Source organism: Schistocerca nitens, chromosome 6 (genome assembly GCF_023898315.1).
Source record: "Schistocerca nitens isolate TAMUIC-IGC-003100 chromosome 6, iqSchNite1.1, whole genome shotgun sequence".
In the NCBI taxonomy this organism is placed as follows: Eukaryota; Metazoa; Arthropoda; class Insecta; order Orthoptera; family Acrididae; genus Schistocerca; species Schistocerca nitens.
The window spans coordinates 369,391,120-369,408,260 of NC_064619.1; the positions used below are offsets into that span (position 1 = coordinate 369,391,120).

A 17,141-nucleotide genomic window follows, 5' to 3' on the forward strand; every position below is an offset into this window, starting at 1 on the left:
ATATCAGCTTCAAAATCAGGCATATCCTGCATATGCACTTTTAATCGAGAACTTCTGCCACAGCTGGAGTGGTGCTACATAGTATTTGTCGCTGGAATCCATTTTGTTAAGGACTGACGGATTTGTTTCTTGCAGCATGTAATTGTAAAATCGTTCACAGGATATGTCCTCGAAATTATATTTCACCGTTATGGCCCGCTTAGTTGTATGTGACAAGAGGCGGTTTCCTTCTTTCACTAAGGAATAGCCCCTTTCAATATTCACAATGGGTCCTAGAATGTAAAAAAATAACTGGTGAATTTTCAAAAGTTCTGACAAAGCTTCAGCATATGCAGACATTGTGCAGCTGAAGAATCTACACAACTTTTATCTGAAGTTACGTCTGTTTTTGTACCCCAACCCCAATTACATACTCTGATGTAACCCTGTAAATAGCAGAACTGATCAAACAGCTTAGAAACTAATACCCTTGACCTGCAGGTATTCCGTGCACAGCAAGACGGCGTGTGCCCTTTAGAAACGTTTCTTTAACGCATCAAACTATGCCATACCGGTTCGCATTTGAAAATGAATTTATTTATCAGTGTTAAACTAAATAAAAGTCTATGTTCATAACAAGAGAAAAGTTAAAACTAATCAAAAATCAAAGCATTTTAATTATTAACTTCATACAGAGTAAAATAACGAACATTGGACGAAATTTAAAAATGCTTACCGGACTCAACCAAAATACAAAAAAAGTACAGGGGTGTTTGGAAATGATTCAAAATAGCAGTTTACTATAATACTGTACTTATCAACGAACGTGAGATTTTTCAAAATACTCCCCAACGACATCAATACAACGCTGCCACTCTCCTGACAGTTTCATTATTGCATCATTGTACGATTGTTTCGACGTACTATGCACCAGCTGTTCTACGTTGTTGTCGACCCTCTTGCCTCGCAGTTGGTTCTTCATGCTGTCGAATCAATTATAATCAGATGGAACGAGATCCGGTTATATGCTGGAGTGTGGCACAACAATTAAACCCACTGTATTAACTTTGCAGTCATGGCATTGTTGGTGTGGGGTCGTGCATTGTCCTACTGGGGCAGCATTCTCCTTTGGACCACTTTCCTTGTCGCCTTTGCTGAATCCTTCGTGTAAGGGTGTCACAGTGTCGCTTACAGTCATCATCAGTCGAGACACAATCAGTGCTCCCAGGATACTGCGATATTGACAGGCAACCAGTCCTTTGTGCACGGCAATTAAACATTTATGAACATGTGTTGTTCGAGAACAGAAGCATTGACATGGTAGCTTACTGAGTAGAATGCTTTTTATAAACCAGGAAATCCACCACACTGCCTTCATCCAGGGCCTTTGGGATGTCGTGCAAGGAAAAAGAAAGTAGCATTTCATATGAGCAACGTTTTTGGAGTCCATGCTGGTTAGTATGGATGGAGGTAATTCTGTTAAGAGATAAGGTACCTCATTATGTGTGAGTACAGAAAGTGTTCCAAGATTGTACAACACAGGAACATCAATGAAAATGAGTGGCAGTTTTGTGGATCATGTCTGCTGCCCTTCTTATAGAGATCTGTGTCCTCTGCTTCCTTCTAACCACTGGGCACAATTTTTTCTTAGAATGATCTACATAATTTCTGAATAGAATCTGCTTCCATCTGGTCCTTTTTAACAAGTTTCGTGGTTTCTCAATGCCACTGACACTGCTGCCTGTACCTCCCATCATTGCATTGCCATGAGAATCAAACTGGGGCAGTGGAGTCCCCAGTCTTTTCCTCTCATCTCATCTGGTAAGTCTCCCCTGACCAGCTGTTCTGCGTGACTTTTCCGAAATCTGCCGCTTTTCCTAAACCAGTCCTTTTCATTCACTCCTCTTCCTTCCCCTTCAACCCTTCTGCCAGCAGGAAGAGCCACTGCCTCCAAAAGCTTGCAGTAGTATAATCTTTTATATGTGTGTTTTCCTGCTGCCACTTGGTGAGTAGCTATCTATCTGATTACATTAAATTAAATAGTAGATGTTTTATTGTAAGAGAAAATGTGTAATAACCTCTCATGTTGTTTGCATGCAAGGTGTGTAATCTTATCCTCCTACACATCACCATTAAAGTTCTCATTCTTTGCACAAATTTTGAAACTTTGAGAGGGGTAAGATTACAAAAGAAGAACTTTTTTTAACTTATCTTGATTATCTTGTTGTTGTTGTCGTTGTTGTTGTTGGCTCAACACCTCGTTGTATCCAAGAGTATATTCTTGCTGCTGAAAATTTTGATCTTGTGTTGCAGGTTCTTGGAGACGAAATAACAGAGGATGAGTTGCCTGTTGCTATGAATATCCTTTTTATTTTATTCCATTCTTCTAAATCACACAGACGTTATTACTTCCACATTCAAAAAACTAATAATTACATCACTGATGACAAACTTATAAAAATGTCTGTTTCCATCTGAGGCATGCCCACTACTACTTTACAATCTGTGGTACTCACAATTTCCAAAGAGTTTACAAAGCAAAATCGTTTACAAACTCTTGACAGTAGAAGAATCTTCACCAAATTGTATCATTATTTAATAAATAAATCTAGAAACAAATTTAATAATTAGCATTAGATTGCACAATTAGCGATATGAATTTTAAGTAAGCCACAAATTTTGTAATTTTAATTAGTTTTAAAAGAAGAGTAATTTTAACTATTAGTATGTATCGATTATAACACATTAATTTTTTTATATACATTTTAGCCTGAAATATAGTACATCATGTACAAGATCATATGAATTCTCCCAGTGAAACAGCTGAAATAATTTTAACCCATGTAAGGTTTGATAGTATACATGGTATCATTTATTTCTATAAAAACAGGCAATGTTAGAGGAGGGTGACTCGTTATAAGTGCAATCCTGTTTTCTTTATTGTACATTTATTGTAAACACATTGTATTTAAGCGTTAATGTATTGTAACATGGTAAATGTTGTAAGAACAGAGATCTTGATCTGTCTTAATCAGTCTGCCTATAAAATTGTATGACACAAACCATACTTTCAGCACAAAATTATCAGATAGAGTCCATGAGCAAATAATAATGAATAAATAAATAAAAATAAATATAGTATTATTATGAGGTGCTTTCATTTGGTTCTTGTTTCTAGCAGCCAATTAGTTCTAATTAAACATCTCGAGGCCATTTCTCTGTCCTTTTTAGGTTAAAAAAGGTTGGAATATCAACAATGTAGAGAAAGACAAGTTGCTACTTACCGTAAAGAAGACTCGTCAAGTTGTAGATACACACTATTAAAACACTTACATAAAGCTTTTATCCAGAGCCTTCATCAGTAAAAGAGAGCCACACTCCGTTCACACACACAAGCAAGCACACCTCATGCACACATGATTGCCATCTCCGGCATCTTGGGCAGAAATGCAAAGGTATCTCCAAATTTTCTGTAACGGACATTGTTTTAAGGCACCTGATTCATCTTAACAGTAAACTATGTTCAAATCACCATCCAGCCATCCTGTTTTAGTTTTCCATTGGCTTCAGGTGAATGTTGACATGGTTCCTTTCAGAAGGATACATCAGATTTCTTGCTTGTTTCTCTGCAATTTTAGTCATAGTTCATGATGATGAGCTTTTGAATAAAGCAAGTGGTTCTTTGGGTTAAAATCCAGTGAAGGTAGTTTACATTTTCAAGCAGAAACTCGAATTATTCCAAATCACTTTTGACACTCACCTCATGTAAATTGTAAAGCTGGTCTGTAAGTGAGGCTCAAGCCAGTCCCTTCCACATTTGTTTCTTACATCAAAGACAATTTTCCATATATTAAGCGGAGATTATACAGACAAAGCCTTTATTTCTTGAGCCAGAGGCAGAAACATGGAATTCCACAATCAGAAACGTGAAATCTGGCAAATGGAACCCAAACATTGCATTCTCTGTAAATACTTATCATACTTCACATCATAGTATACACATTTTACACTTCAGTTTGCTTTCATTGCGCCTGTTCACTGTGTGAAAAATTTTTAATTCTCTTTTACAAAGAGATTGCCATGTTTATTCCACAACAAGCTGCTTAGTCGCAACTCGGTATCTCTGTTTTATTTTCGTGCATTTAAGAGAGGTAATTTTTGATGATGACGATAATAACGAGAAAACTGAATTTTTTTTTTACTCTCGTTTATTGACCTTTTTTCCGGTTTTTGTTGTTGATTTCATTTTAATTACACACATTGTATTTGACTACTGTAACAGCATACAAGCATTCTGAAGATGAAGCTATGGATGTATATGTTGAATATCTCTAATTAGTATTACAGAAAGCTTTCACTGTTGCATAATGTTACACTTTAAAAAGGTTAGTGAAGTGAAGTGCAGCACCAATTGCATTAGTCTTCTGTACATGTTTCAGGATTCAGATGATGAAATATCACACCTAGAGTGGGAGACTGTCCGTGTTCGATTTGTGAAAGCAGGCACCTTGGAGAAACTTGTTGAGAGTTTAGCAACTGATGATGGTGAACTTGAATCTACTTATATTAATGTCTTCCTGACCACATACAGAACTTTTGCCAGTGCTCGACAAGTGCTCACTCTGCTGCTTGACAGGTAGAAGCTGCTTCTACACATATAGTCATATTAAGTTTTAAATGAATTTCTGTAGTACTGGTACATATTCTTTAAAAGTTCAGTAAGTCTGATATGATGAAGCTGGTAAACATTTAATTATATACTATATCTTAAGAGGAACAATACTGCTCCAAAATACAATTTACTGGGCTTCCTGAACTTTTGTTTCTTTAGCATAAAAAGGACAAACAAATTAAAGGTATTAATTGCATACATCCATACAGTGCTTAGTTTCTCCATACAAAACTTGCTAAGATTTGCATCTGCTAGTTATTTTTTTGTTCTGTTATTTTCTTCATTGTTGGTGTATTTTTCATTAGCTATTCAATGGTTCATAAAAATAGCTGTAATTAATGTAAAATGGCAACAAATAAATTCTGTAATTACATCATGTGTGCACCAATTGTACAGTGATGCCTTTACATTTGACCTGTACTCAAGAATGGCATTCAAGTTATCTTACCCTTAAACTATAAAGAGTTCTACTTATCAGTCTTGGGCCTAACGTAGACACATTGTTAGCTACAATTTAAAAATAATTTGTTCCATTGTTATTCTATATGCAACAAATTTCAGTTCCTCTACAACAAAAAATAGATACAGCAATTTATGAACTTTTAGGGCCTTTGATTTTAATTTAATTACACTGTTCAGAGAATACATTTATGTAATACAATAAATTTTTTTTCATCAGGTATGAACAGCTAGCAAATGGTAAACTCGACTTACCTGAAGCAGTAATGGAACAACATATGAAGTAAGTATCAGAAGCATACATAAAGTATACGCTAACAGCAAAAGATAAATAGTGAAACGGAAGTGAAAATGCCGCCTTATATATTGATAAGCTCTTATTACATGAATTACTTTTAAAATTTCTCAGTTTAAAATCACCATATACTTTATTCAGTAAAAATTAAATTTAAACAACAGAAAATATTACAAACCAAAGTAAAAAAAGCAGCAGTTTGCTTAAATATCTAGGTAAATTATCAGCTTGAAGTTTGAACCAATTGACATTTCTAATCTGTTTGATAATCAAATATTTCGAGGTCTCAAGAATTTTGTTTTTCACCAATTGAACACATTATGATCCTTTTATACCATCATCAATGGATTTCTTTATTATTTAGCTTCTTATTTGGTTGCATATTTAAATGCCACCAAAAACATAAAATACTGGTTTGTATGCTAGGGAGCCTGTTAAATGCATTCCACTTCAACAATGCCATTGTCAAGAAAGAGGTGATTGGTGTAGGGAGCACATTGTTTGGCATTGGCAACAGTGGTCCAGTGAGATGTTTTCCAATCAATCCCACTTCACTGTGGCAAGTGATTCTGCTCATCAGGTAGTGTGGAGAGAGCAGAACACATTTCACAGCACAGAATGTTAACAGATGTCTTCGGTATGATTTAGGCACTATGGTGTGGGCAAGCATTATGCACAGTGGCCAAACACTGCCGCATACTCTGTGCGAGGTACCATTACCACACAGCAGTATTGCAGGGAGATTATTCTGGAACATGTCTGTCTGTTTAGGGGTGCAATAGGTCCCTACTTTCTGTTTATGGATGAAGGTACCCACCCACATAAAACCATTAAGGTCTTGTACACACTGAAAATTGAGAATATCAAATGTCTGGAATGGCCTGCATACTCCCTAGCCCTAAACGCTGTAGAAAATGTCTGGGATACTCATGGCAGATGTGTTTCTCAATGAACATCCCCTCACCAAATCGTGTAAGGACTGGAAACTGCATTGAGAGAAGAGTGAGACTATAACCACAAGGACTCCTCAATGGTTTGGTAGCCAGCATGAATGACAGGTGCAAAATGTGCATTAGTGTCCTTTACATTGGGAGTCTCACCTGTGCAAACAAGAATGTTATTTATGTCAGGTATCCTGCTTTCCCATTTGGTGAAACCTGTACCAGTTGTCATTCTAAATAGTTTACCACTCCACCTCTATTACATATGTATTGTGTTTCATATCATCCACCATTGCTTGTAATTATTCCTATCTAATAATTTCTCGGTTCCTTAGCAAGTGTCAAGCAGTGTAATATTTCCATGTTGTATATATTTCAGTTTTGTTTTGAATGTTCATTACACTGATTATTATAGAGATTTACATTGCTATTTATGCTATTCATTTTTCATGTGTTTACTAACTTTTATGAGTATTTTGAATTGTGAAATGTCATGTTTCTTTCTATAAAATATTCTCAAACATTTTTACTCATAGGACTCTAGTCCTTGCGTTGCATGTCTGGCTGGATTCATTTCCTGAAGACTTCAGAGATCCCCCAATGCATCCTACTCTTCATCAGCTGCTATACTTCTGCCAACAGTATCTACCTGAATCAGAACTTGAAGTAAAAGTGCGGCACAGGCTTGACAGGTTCAACAAGGAAGACCAAATGTTAGGTATGTTACATGGTTACTATTAAAATTATTTTATGGTATTGGGTTACTACATTTGTAAGACTGTTTAATGTTTCTGTGTTACAGCTTGTTTTCAGATTCTCATATATTTTAAAAAGAATAAGCACAGTAATTAAAAATAGTTTGATTGAAGGGTATACAAAACACCAATATTCACTTTCATAACAATGTAACAGGTTCTTTGCAGATAACAATGAGAGATCACTCTGCAGCCTCTCCTCTTCCTGCCAATTGCTGTATTGCTTTCCTGGCTTCTACTCCCTGTGCCTACAGCATATGTTTTGAGACAACATGATACCCAAAGTATCAACCGTTTTATGTGTAATACAAATACTGTATAATGTGTGTAGTAATGGTATGCATAGTATTGTTATGAAGTGATATTATGAATATATTACCAAGCAGTTGGATGAGAAATTTGGTAAGTGTAACAGAATACTTTGAAATTTAAACAGGTTGCTGTAACTGAGATGATCAAGAATTATTTTCTTAAGTACAATCAATGGATGCCATTTTGCTAATTATCTAAGAGGAACAGCTCGTATTAGCTCATGAAAAATGGAGTTAAACTTACTAACAAATTTTCTGAAACCATAAGAGCAAATACTGAAGTTAAAATCATTGAAGCATATTGAAGTGTTTGAAATGCACTAGATAAATATTTAAGTTTATGAAGTATACAATTTTTCATATGTATGCATAGAAATCACTTTCATCTGTACATATTTCGACTAATTTTTCCAGTGTCTTATGTATATGCCGTTTTTGTAGACAACAGGACCAGTAAAAACACAATACAACAAAACAGATTGTGAGCATGATCATAAGGGTTTTAAGTATTACTTTAAAAAATATATATAATGAATGTTTTCATTTGGTTGCAGGTACGTATCTAGATACACACTGGAATTCCCATGTCATAGTACCATAGCACATCCCAAAAGTGCCAAAATAAAATGGCACAACTCTTTGCTAAAGTTGAGTATCATGCAGTAATTTATTTTCAAAAGCAGGAGATTTTCCTGACACAGTTGCAACATTTTCACTGGTGCTAGAAACATATTATCACATGATACTCCACTTTATCAGTTGGCTGCACCATTCTATATTTTGGCTCCTCTAGTGGCTTGCTATGGTAATGTGGTACTGGGATAACAATGTTTACCCAGGTGACAGACATGTACTTGCGAATGGAAAAAAAATTCTTTATGTAAGTTTACTTTTTCTAGATGATAATTAAAACTTTGATTATTGCTGATACATTATGGTAGATAAACTGAGGGAACTGGTGCAAATGGATGTAAGGAAGGGATGGGAGAGGAAAAGAAAGAAGAGTGTGATAGAACATGAGCAATGAAGAGAGGGAGAAAGAAAGTGGCATAACTGATTGAGAAAATAAAATAAAAAGAAGCACAACTGGAAGAAGGGGGAGACATTTGATTTACTGTTTGATGAAGAAAATTTGAGGTAATTTAGTTGACAATCAAGAAACAAGAGTTATTCTTACTTTGATTGTACATATAGGTGCATGTCTGTCTTAGAGAGGTGTGATTTTGTCTATAAGTTCATGAATGTTGACATCTGTTGTGAACACACTGATTTGGTGCCACTAAGTTTCTGGACAGTCAGATGTTACTGTGTAATGATATACGTATTCAATGTTCCTACAAGTTGTGTGATGCAGTTTAAGTTTTGGTGGCTGTGATGAGTAGACCAGAAGTGTTATGTCATCTGCTGAGAGGCTTGGAGCCATAGTCTGACTGACACCTCTTACTTTCCCCCCCAGGGGATCCACAACTTTTTTGTGGATACGTGCGTAGCGAGCACGGGACCCCGAGCTAATGTGGCCCTCCTTCCTTTCCGGGCTGCATACCTTCCCTTTCTGCATCCTTCCCTATGCCCCATCTTCGCCCCCCCCCCACCCCTCACCACATGCTCTTTCCTTCCCTTTCTCCCCCTCTGGGAGTATGGTTTGTGCTTACGTCCGGAGACGGACGCTCGAAACTGTTACCAATTCCTTGCTTTCTACGCTTGCAAGTCTTCGTCCTTCCTCTGTCCTTCTCTTTTCCTTACTTCTTCTCCTTGCCCTTTTCTCCGCTGTGGCATTTGAGACCCCTCTTCTTTCCTTTCCCTTTCTCTTTTTTCCTCCCTGTGCGTGTCTGAAGGCTGACCCACGCATTTCCATGCGTAGCCGGTGACGGGGTAACGCGTAATTCCCCGCCCCGGGTAGACAGGTAGGACACATACGTACCCCCTGGTAATGGCCAGGCCCAGGGAGGGGTGATTACCCGAGCTGATACCTTCCGAAAGTGCCGATTGGTCCCTCCGTCCATTTGTCGGGAGGTGTGACCTGAGGTGTGAACAATCACCTAAGGCAGGAGTGCCCTCAGAGAGGGCCCCCACAAGAGAGGAGCGCGCCATCGGAGACGCCGGTAATCATTGGGGATTCTTCCGCAATGGTTTCCTCACCTTCCACTATGTCTGCTCACAAGCGTAAGTTCACTGAGTCTCAGCCACAGACAGTTCTTCCATCGTTGCCACAGTTCCTTGTTGTTTCTCGGTCTGACGAAGGTCACGACTTCTCCACGGTCAACCCTTTCATTAGTCAGAAAGGTGTCAACGCAATTGCAGGTCCTGTAAAGTCTTGTTCCAGATTACGGCATGGCACCTTGTTGTTAGAAACAGTCAGTGCCCTCCAAGCACAAAAATTGCTGCGTACTTCACTGCTCCACACCTTCCCTGTCTGGGTTGAACCACACCGCACTTTAAATTCCTCGCGTGGAGTCGTTTATACACGCTCCCTCGATGGATTGTCTGACGAAGAAATTCAGCACTACCTGTCTGATCAGGGCGTAACGGCTGTTCATAGAGTTATGAAAAGGGTTGACACGAACATCATTCCAACCCACACTGTCTTCTTGACATTTGACAAAGTTCAACTACCATCGAAAATCAAATCAGGCTATGAGATAATTTCCGTTTGCCCATACGTCCCAAACCCTACGCATTGCTATCGATGTCAGCGGTTCAATCACACCAGCCAGTCCTGTTTCAATCCGGCCAAATGTGTTACATGTGGCAAGGATGCCCATGAGGGTGCTTGTCCACCTCCATCCCGTCGCTGCATCAACTGTATGGGTGACCATGCTAATTCCTCTCGAGATTGCCCCATTTATAAAGACGAAAAGCTCATCCAGGAAATCAGAGTGAAGGAAAAGGTGTCGACCTTTGCTGCTCGAAAATTATTCGCCAGTCGACAGCCCACCGTGCCTCAGACAGGAAAATACAGCACTGTCCTTGCTTTACCTCGGCCAACAAAGGAGGCGGCCACGCAGACTTGCGACCTCACCTTTAGTACCATGGTCGTCAGATCGGCCAGCGCAAAAATTGCCCGTTCAACCTCACCACTTTTGCCTGCCCACTCTATGGCTCACCCTTCATCGGGTTCTGCTAAATCTCGAGCCCACAAGTCAGACACCAAGACTTCGAAAAAAGAGCATACTCGAAGATTTTTTACGTACCCCAACTTCACAACCATCGGTTCCTCCTTCATCTAAACATCATATTTCCAAGAAGGCTAATAAGAAACTCAGTTCATCTCCTTCTCCGCCAAGGCGTGTCTCATCTACAGCACCACCTGGCGGAAATCGCCCTCGGCCGTCTTCTGTGTCGCCGAGGCGCACTGCTGGCGGCTGATCAACCAGCCGATCGCTGGTGGCAGGAGCTGCTCCTGAACAACCTATAGATCAGGATCTTCTGCCTTTGGCTGTGTGCCATTCCACGCTGTCGGTCGCAAGCTCTGAGCAGTCGTTGACTTGACGGCAACCTTGCTCACATTCTTCCATTTTCTGTCCACCCTATGTCCATTATCCACTGGAATATCCACGGCATTCAAGCCAATCGTGATGAATTGTCAATCCTCTTACGATCCTACTCGCCAGTCATCTTCTATCTTCAGGAAACAAAGCTGCGTCCCCATGACCGCTTTGTTCTCCCTCATTTTCAGTCCGTCCGATATGATCTCCCCTCTGTTGAAGGCACTCCAGCCCATCGAGGACTCGTGATTCTTCTCCATGATACTCTCCATTATCACCCAATCCACTTAAACACTTCCTTCCAAGCTGTCGCCGTCCATCTTTCCCTTTCTGGATACACGTTCTCTCTTTGTACTGTATACATTCTATCGTCCACACCAATGGCACGAGCTGATCTCCTTAATCTTCTTGGTCAGCTTCCACCCCCCTATTTGCTGGTTGGGGACTTCAATGCCCACCACCCGCTTTTGGGATCTCCACATCCTTGTCCACGTGGCTCACTATTGCTAGACGTCTTCCACCAAGCAGATCTAGTATGCCTCAACACTGGGGTCCCTACATTTTTGTCTGCCTCCACGACAAATTTATCTCATTTGGACCTTGCGGTCGGTACTGTTCCGCTAGCTCGGCGCTTCGAATGGTTCGCCCTTGATGATACACACTCGAGTGACCACTTTCCATGTGTCCTTAGACTGCAGCCTCAACTGCCATATATGCGCCCGCGACGCTGGAAGTTTGCCCAAGCCAATTGGACACTTTTTTCGTCTCTAGCGACGTTCGATGACCGTCACTTTCCCAGCGTTGACGATGAGGTCACACATATTACCGACGTTATTCTTAGAGCTGCGGAACGTTCAATACCACGCACCTCCGAATTGCCCCGGCGCCCCCCAGTTCCTTGGTGGAACGAGGCATGCCATGACGCAATACGTGAGCGGCGACGTGCTCTTCGCGTTTTCCGCCACCATCCTACTGTGGCCAACTGTATCCGCTATAAGTAGTTCCGTGCGCGATGCCGTCATGTCATCCGAAATAGCAAGAAGGCAAGCTGGAAATTCTTCATTAGCTCATTTAACACCTTCACTCCCTCCTCGGAAGTTTGGAGTCGTCTTCGACGGTTCTCAGGCGCGCCTAGTTTCTCCCCAGTCTCTGGGCTCACTGTCGCGCATGATACATTAGTGGACCCCGTCGCAATTTCTAACTCATTGGGTCAGCACTTTGCTGAGATTTCGAGCTCTTCAAATTACCTGCCAGCGTTTCTCCCGAAGAAACGTGCAGCGGAAGTGCGACATCTTGCTTTCTCCTCTCAAAATCGCGAAAGTTACAATACTGTTTTCTCCATGCGGGAACTCCAACATGCACTCTATTCTTCTCGCTCCTCTGCCCCAGGACCGGATGGTATCCACATCCAAATGTTGCTGCATTTATCAACCCATAGTCTGTGTTACCTCCTTCGCCTTTATAATCGAATTTGGACTGACAGTACTTTTCCCAGATGATGGCGGGATGCTATCGTCGTTCCTGTTCCGAAACCTGGAAAGGACAAACATCTCCCCTCTAGCTATCGCCCCATTTCTCTAAAGAGTAGTGTCTGTAAGGTTTTGGAGCGTATGGTGAATTACCGTTTAGCTTGGTGGCTGGAATCCCGCAGTCTTTTAACACCTGCCCAATGCGGATTCCGAAAGCATCGTTCTGCAGTTGACCATCTTGTTGCTCTCTCCACTTATATCATACACAGTTTTCTCCAGAAACGCCAAACAGTAGCAATATTTTTTGATCTGGAGAGAGCATACGATACCTGTTGGAGGACAGGCATCCTCCGCACACTGTTCTCTTGGGGCTTTCGAGGTCGACTGCCCCTTTTTCTTCGCAAATTTATGGCAGAGCGCACATTTAGGGTGCGGGTGAACACTACTCTCTCCCATACTTTCTCCCAAGAAAACTGGGTACCCCAGGGCTCCGTGCTGAGTGTTGTACTGTTTGCCATTGCCATAAATCCAATTATGGATTGTCTCCTTCCTGATGTCTCGGGCTCCCTCTTTGTGGACGATTTTGCGATCTACTACAGCTCTCAACGGACCAGCCTTCTTGAACGACGTCTTCAAGGATGTCTCGATCGCCTCCACTCTTGGAGCATCAAAACCGGCTTCCGTTTTTCTCCCAGTAAGACCGTTTGTGTTAATTTTTGGTGACGTAAGGAGTTTCTTCCGCCCTCCTTACATCTAGGTCCTGTCAACCTTCCGTTTTCAGACGTCGCTAAATTCTTGGGTCTTATGTTTGACAGAAAACTGTGCTGGTCCTCCCATGTTTCCTATCTTTCAGCTCGCTGTCTGCGATCCCTCAACACCCTCCGTGTCCTGAATGGTACCTCCTGGGGAGCGGACCAAGTGGTCCTTCTCCGCCTCTATCACGCCTTAGTGCGCTCGAAATTGGACTATGGAAGCATAGTCTACTCCTCTGCTCGGCCGTCTATTCTTCAGCGTCTCGACTCTACCCACCACCATGGATTACGTTTAGTGTCTGGAGCTTTTTACACCAGCCCTGTGGAAAGCCTTTATGCTGAGACTGCTGAACCTCTGCTGTCCAATCGGCGAGCGGTCCTTCTGAGCCGTTATGCTAGCCATCTGTCTTCCATGCCTGCTAATCCAGCCCATGACCTTTTTTTCGACGCCTCCTTTGATGTAGGGTATGCAGGCCGCCCCTTCTCCCTACTACCACCGGGAGTCCGCTTCCGTCAACTGCTCCATTCTCTTTCCTTCCGCTTTCCTAAAACCTTCTTGACAACTTGGGGTACAGCACCGCCTTGGCTCCGTCCCCGGATCTGCCTGCTCCGTGACCTTTGTCGATTTCCCAAGGATGGTACCCCTTCACTTGTTTATTGTCGGGCATTTGCTGCTCTATGTGCACAAATGACGGACGCCACATTTATTTACACCGACGGCTCGAAAACATCGTTAGGTGTAGGGAGTGCCTATATTGTTGGCGACACCCAAAATCCCTTTCGGCTTCCCGACCAGTGTTCGGTTTATACTGCGGAGCTTTACGCTGTTCTCCAGGCTGTCCACTACATCCGCCGCCATCAGTGGATACAGTACGTAATCTGCTCAGATTCTCTCAGCTCTCTTGTCAGTCTCCGAGCTCTTTACCCTGTGCACCCTCTGGTCCACCGGATTCAGGACTATCTGCGCTTGCTCCAACTGGGGGGTGTCTCTGTGGCGTTCCTCTGGCTCCCGGGACACGTTGGTATCTGTGGAAATGAGGCGGCCGATATTGCAGCCAAGGCTGCAGTCTCTCTTCTTCGGCCAGCTATCCAATCGATTCCCTTTGCCGATCTACGTAGCATTTTATGTCATCGTGTTCTTCATTTATGGCATGCGCATTGGTCGACACTTCCCCATAATAAATTGCGGGACGTGAAAGCTCTTCCTTCTGCTTGGACCTCTTCCTCCCGAACGCGTCGTCGGGAGGAGGTAATTTTAACTAGACTCCGGATAGGGCACTGTCTTTTTAGCCATCGACATCTTTTAAGCGGCGATCCTCCCCCATTCTGTCCCCACTGCTCTCAGCTGTGGACGGTAAGACACCTTTTAATTGAGTGCCCCTATTTTAATCCGTTACGCTCCCGTCTACAGCTATCTCCTGATATATCATCGATTTTAGCAGATGACACGCGCTCAGCCGATCGCATACTCAAGTTTATTAGTGCCAGTGAAATGACGTCAGTCATTTGAAGCTTTTTTTGGGGACAACCAACCCCTTTCTGTAGTGGATTTTTAAGCCTTCCTTCTGCTTTTAGTTTCTCCAATTTTATGACTTTCGTTCCCATTGCTGCTGGTTTCCATTTTCGGTTTTTTACTGTTTCCTAAGTCACGGGCCGGGCGCTAATGACCATAGCAGTTTTGCGCCCTAAAACAAAAAAAAAAAAAAACCTCTTACTTTCAGTGTGCTTCATTATAATTATAAGACTGTGTCTGTATGCCATGAGTTGTAATTGAAGAATTCTCAAGTTGTTTTTTGTTCATCATAAGAGTTAACCATAGGTACAATGGTGTATCTATAAATACTGGAGTAGTTGCCTTGTAGTTGGTGCTTGATGCTGTATGAATGAGGCAGAGAGGACATAGCCAGGGCATAAGAAGCAGTTGGTACTATGAGACAAACAGCAGGAAAAACTGTGCCATTGCTCTCAAGCATGAACTATGTAGATCCCACTAATGAGTAGGACCTCTAGAGATATGGGACAGGTCAAGATACATATTAAAGAAAGGGAACAACTCTTAGAACTGAAACTGTATTAACAGTGAGCTACCACAATACTGCTTAAAGCTATTCATGCTTACACTAGCTAAATTTAACCAAGTACATTTGAAGGAAAGGCAATGTTTTGAAACAGTTTGTGGTGTAATATACAACTTGTAGGAAGGAGCCTATTGCCTTGCAGTTAGAATCAGATTAGTCTTATATAGAACCTAATGTTCAGTTGGTGGTAATAGTCCATTTTTTCTCTTAATATATTTCACTTTCTTTTAATAGCAACCATGCATTTGCATACTTCAATTCAAAATGTTAGAGTGCTGTCCTGTTGAATGAAGCCTGTGACATATTGCGGACACATTAATTCTTATTCTTTGTATTCACCACAGGCCCCTAGTCACAGGAAAGTGTCAGAAATTTGGTATCAGTTCCTTTAATAATATCTGTTCCTCTGGCTCAAATAGGGATCAAATTCAGATAGTTCTAAAATGTGTAGATTACCATATACAACTGATCAGTTACATCATTGTTTGATGTATTTCTGATCTATGTGGAAAAAAAAGGAATAACTGGTCCAGGATATAAAAACATATGGGACGTATGTGTTATATTGCATTTAGGAACTTTCGGGTAATTGAACATGTATCAATAATTACGGATTTCTGTAGTTGTATATATATGTTTGGATGTAGCTGTATTGCATTGATGTACTGGTGGATATTGTGTGGTATGACTCCTGTAGTTGATAGTATAATTGGTATGATGTCAACTTTATCCTTATGCCACATGTCTTTGACTTCCTCAGCCAGTTGGATGTATTTTACAATTTTTTCTCCTGTTTTCTTTTGTATATTTGTTGTATTGGGTATGGATATTTCAAATAGTCAGTACATTTTGTGGTGCATACTTCTATGTAGGAACTTGTTGTTTTAAAAGTTTATGTTGTAAGGCAAGCTGTTGATGTATTATTTTTGCGACTTGTCATGTCTTCTGGGGTATTCTGTATTTGCTAGTATTGTACATCCGCTTGTGATGTGATCTACTGTTTCTATTTGTTGTTTACAAAGTCTGCATTTATCTGTTGTGGTATTGGGATCTTTAATAATATGCTTGCTGTAATACCTGGTGTTTATTGTTTGATCCTGTATTGCAATCATGAATCCTTCTGTCTCACTGTATATATTGCCTTTTCTTAGCCATGCGTTGGATGCGTCTTGATCGATGTGTGGCTGTTTTAGATGATACGGGTGCTTGCCATGAAGTGTTTTCTTTTTCCAATTTACTTTCTTCGTATCTGTTGATGTTATGTGATGTAAAGGGTTGTAGAAGTGGTTATGAAATTTCAATGGTGTAGCCGATGTATTTATATGAGTGATTGCCTTGTGTATTTTGCTAGTTTCTGCTCGTTCTAGAAAGAATTTTCTTAAATTGTCTACCTGTCCATAATGTAGGTTTTTTATGTCGATGAATGCCCTTCCTCCTTCCTTTCTGCTTAATGTGAATCTTTCTGTTGCTGAATGTATGTGATGTATTCTATATTTGTGGCATTGTGATCGTGTAAGTGTATTGAGTGCTTCTAGGTCTGTGTTACTCCATTTCACTACTCCAAATGAGTAGGTCAATATTGGTATGGCATAAGTATTTATAGCTTTTGTCTTGTTTCTTGCTGTCAATTCTGTTTTCAGTATTTTTGTTAGTCTTTGTCTATATTTTTTCTTTTAGTTCTTCTTTAATATTTGTATTATCTATTCCTATTTTTTGTCTGTATCCTAGATATTTATAGGCATCCGTTTTTTCCATCGCTTCTATGCAGTCGCTGTGGTTATCCAATATGTAAGCTTCTTGTTTAGTGTGTTTTCCCTTTACTATGCTACTTTTCTTACATTTGTCTGTTCCAAAAGCCATACTTATATCATTGCTGAATACTTCTATTATCTTTAGTAATTGGTTGAGTTGTTGATTTGTTGCTGCCAGTAGTTTTAGATCATCC

At 40.7% G+C, this 17,141-nt stretch overlaps 1 protein-coding gene across 1 annotated transcript in view; it reads left to right on the forward strand.

Moving 5' to 3' along the window:
* The window catches only part of LOC126262711 (ral guanine nucleotide dissociation stimulator-like 1), a 394,400-nt gene that overhangs the window by 314,342 nt on the left and 62,917 nt on the right, over positions 1 to 17,141 (forward strand). The window contains exons 3-5 of the mRNA XM_049959494.1: positions 4,419 to 4,615; positions 5,331 to 5,393; positions 6,883 to 7,064. Of these exons, the coding sequence (XP_049815451.1) occupies positions 4,419 to 4,615; positions 5,331 to 5,393; positions 6,883 to 7,064 (442 nt within the window). The remainder of the gene's footprint in view (positions 1 to 4,418; positions 4,616 to 5,330; positions 5,394 to 6,882; positions 7,065 to 17,141) is intronic.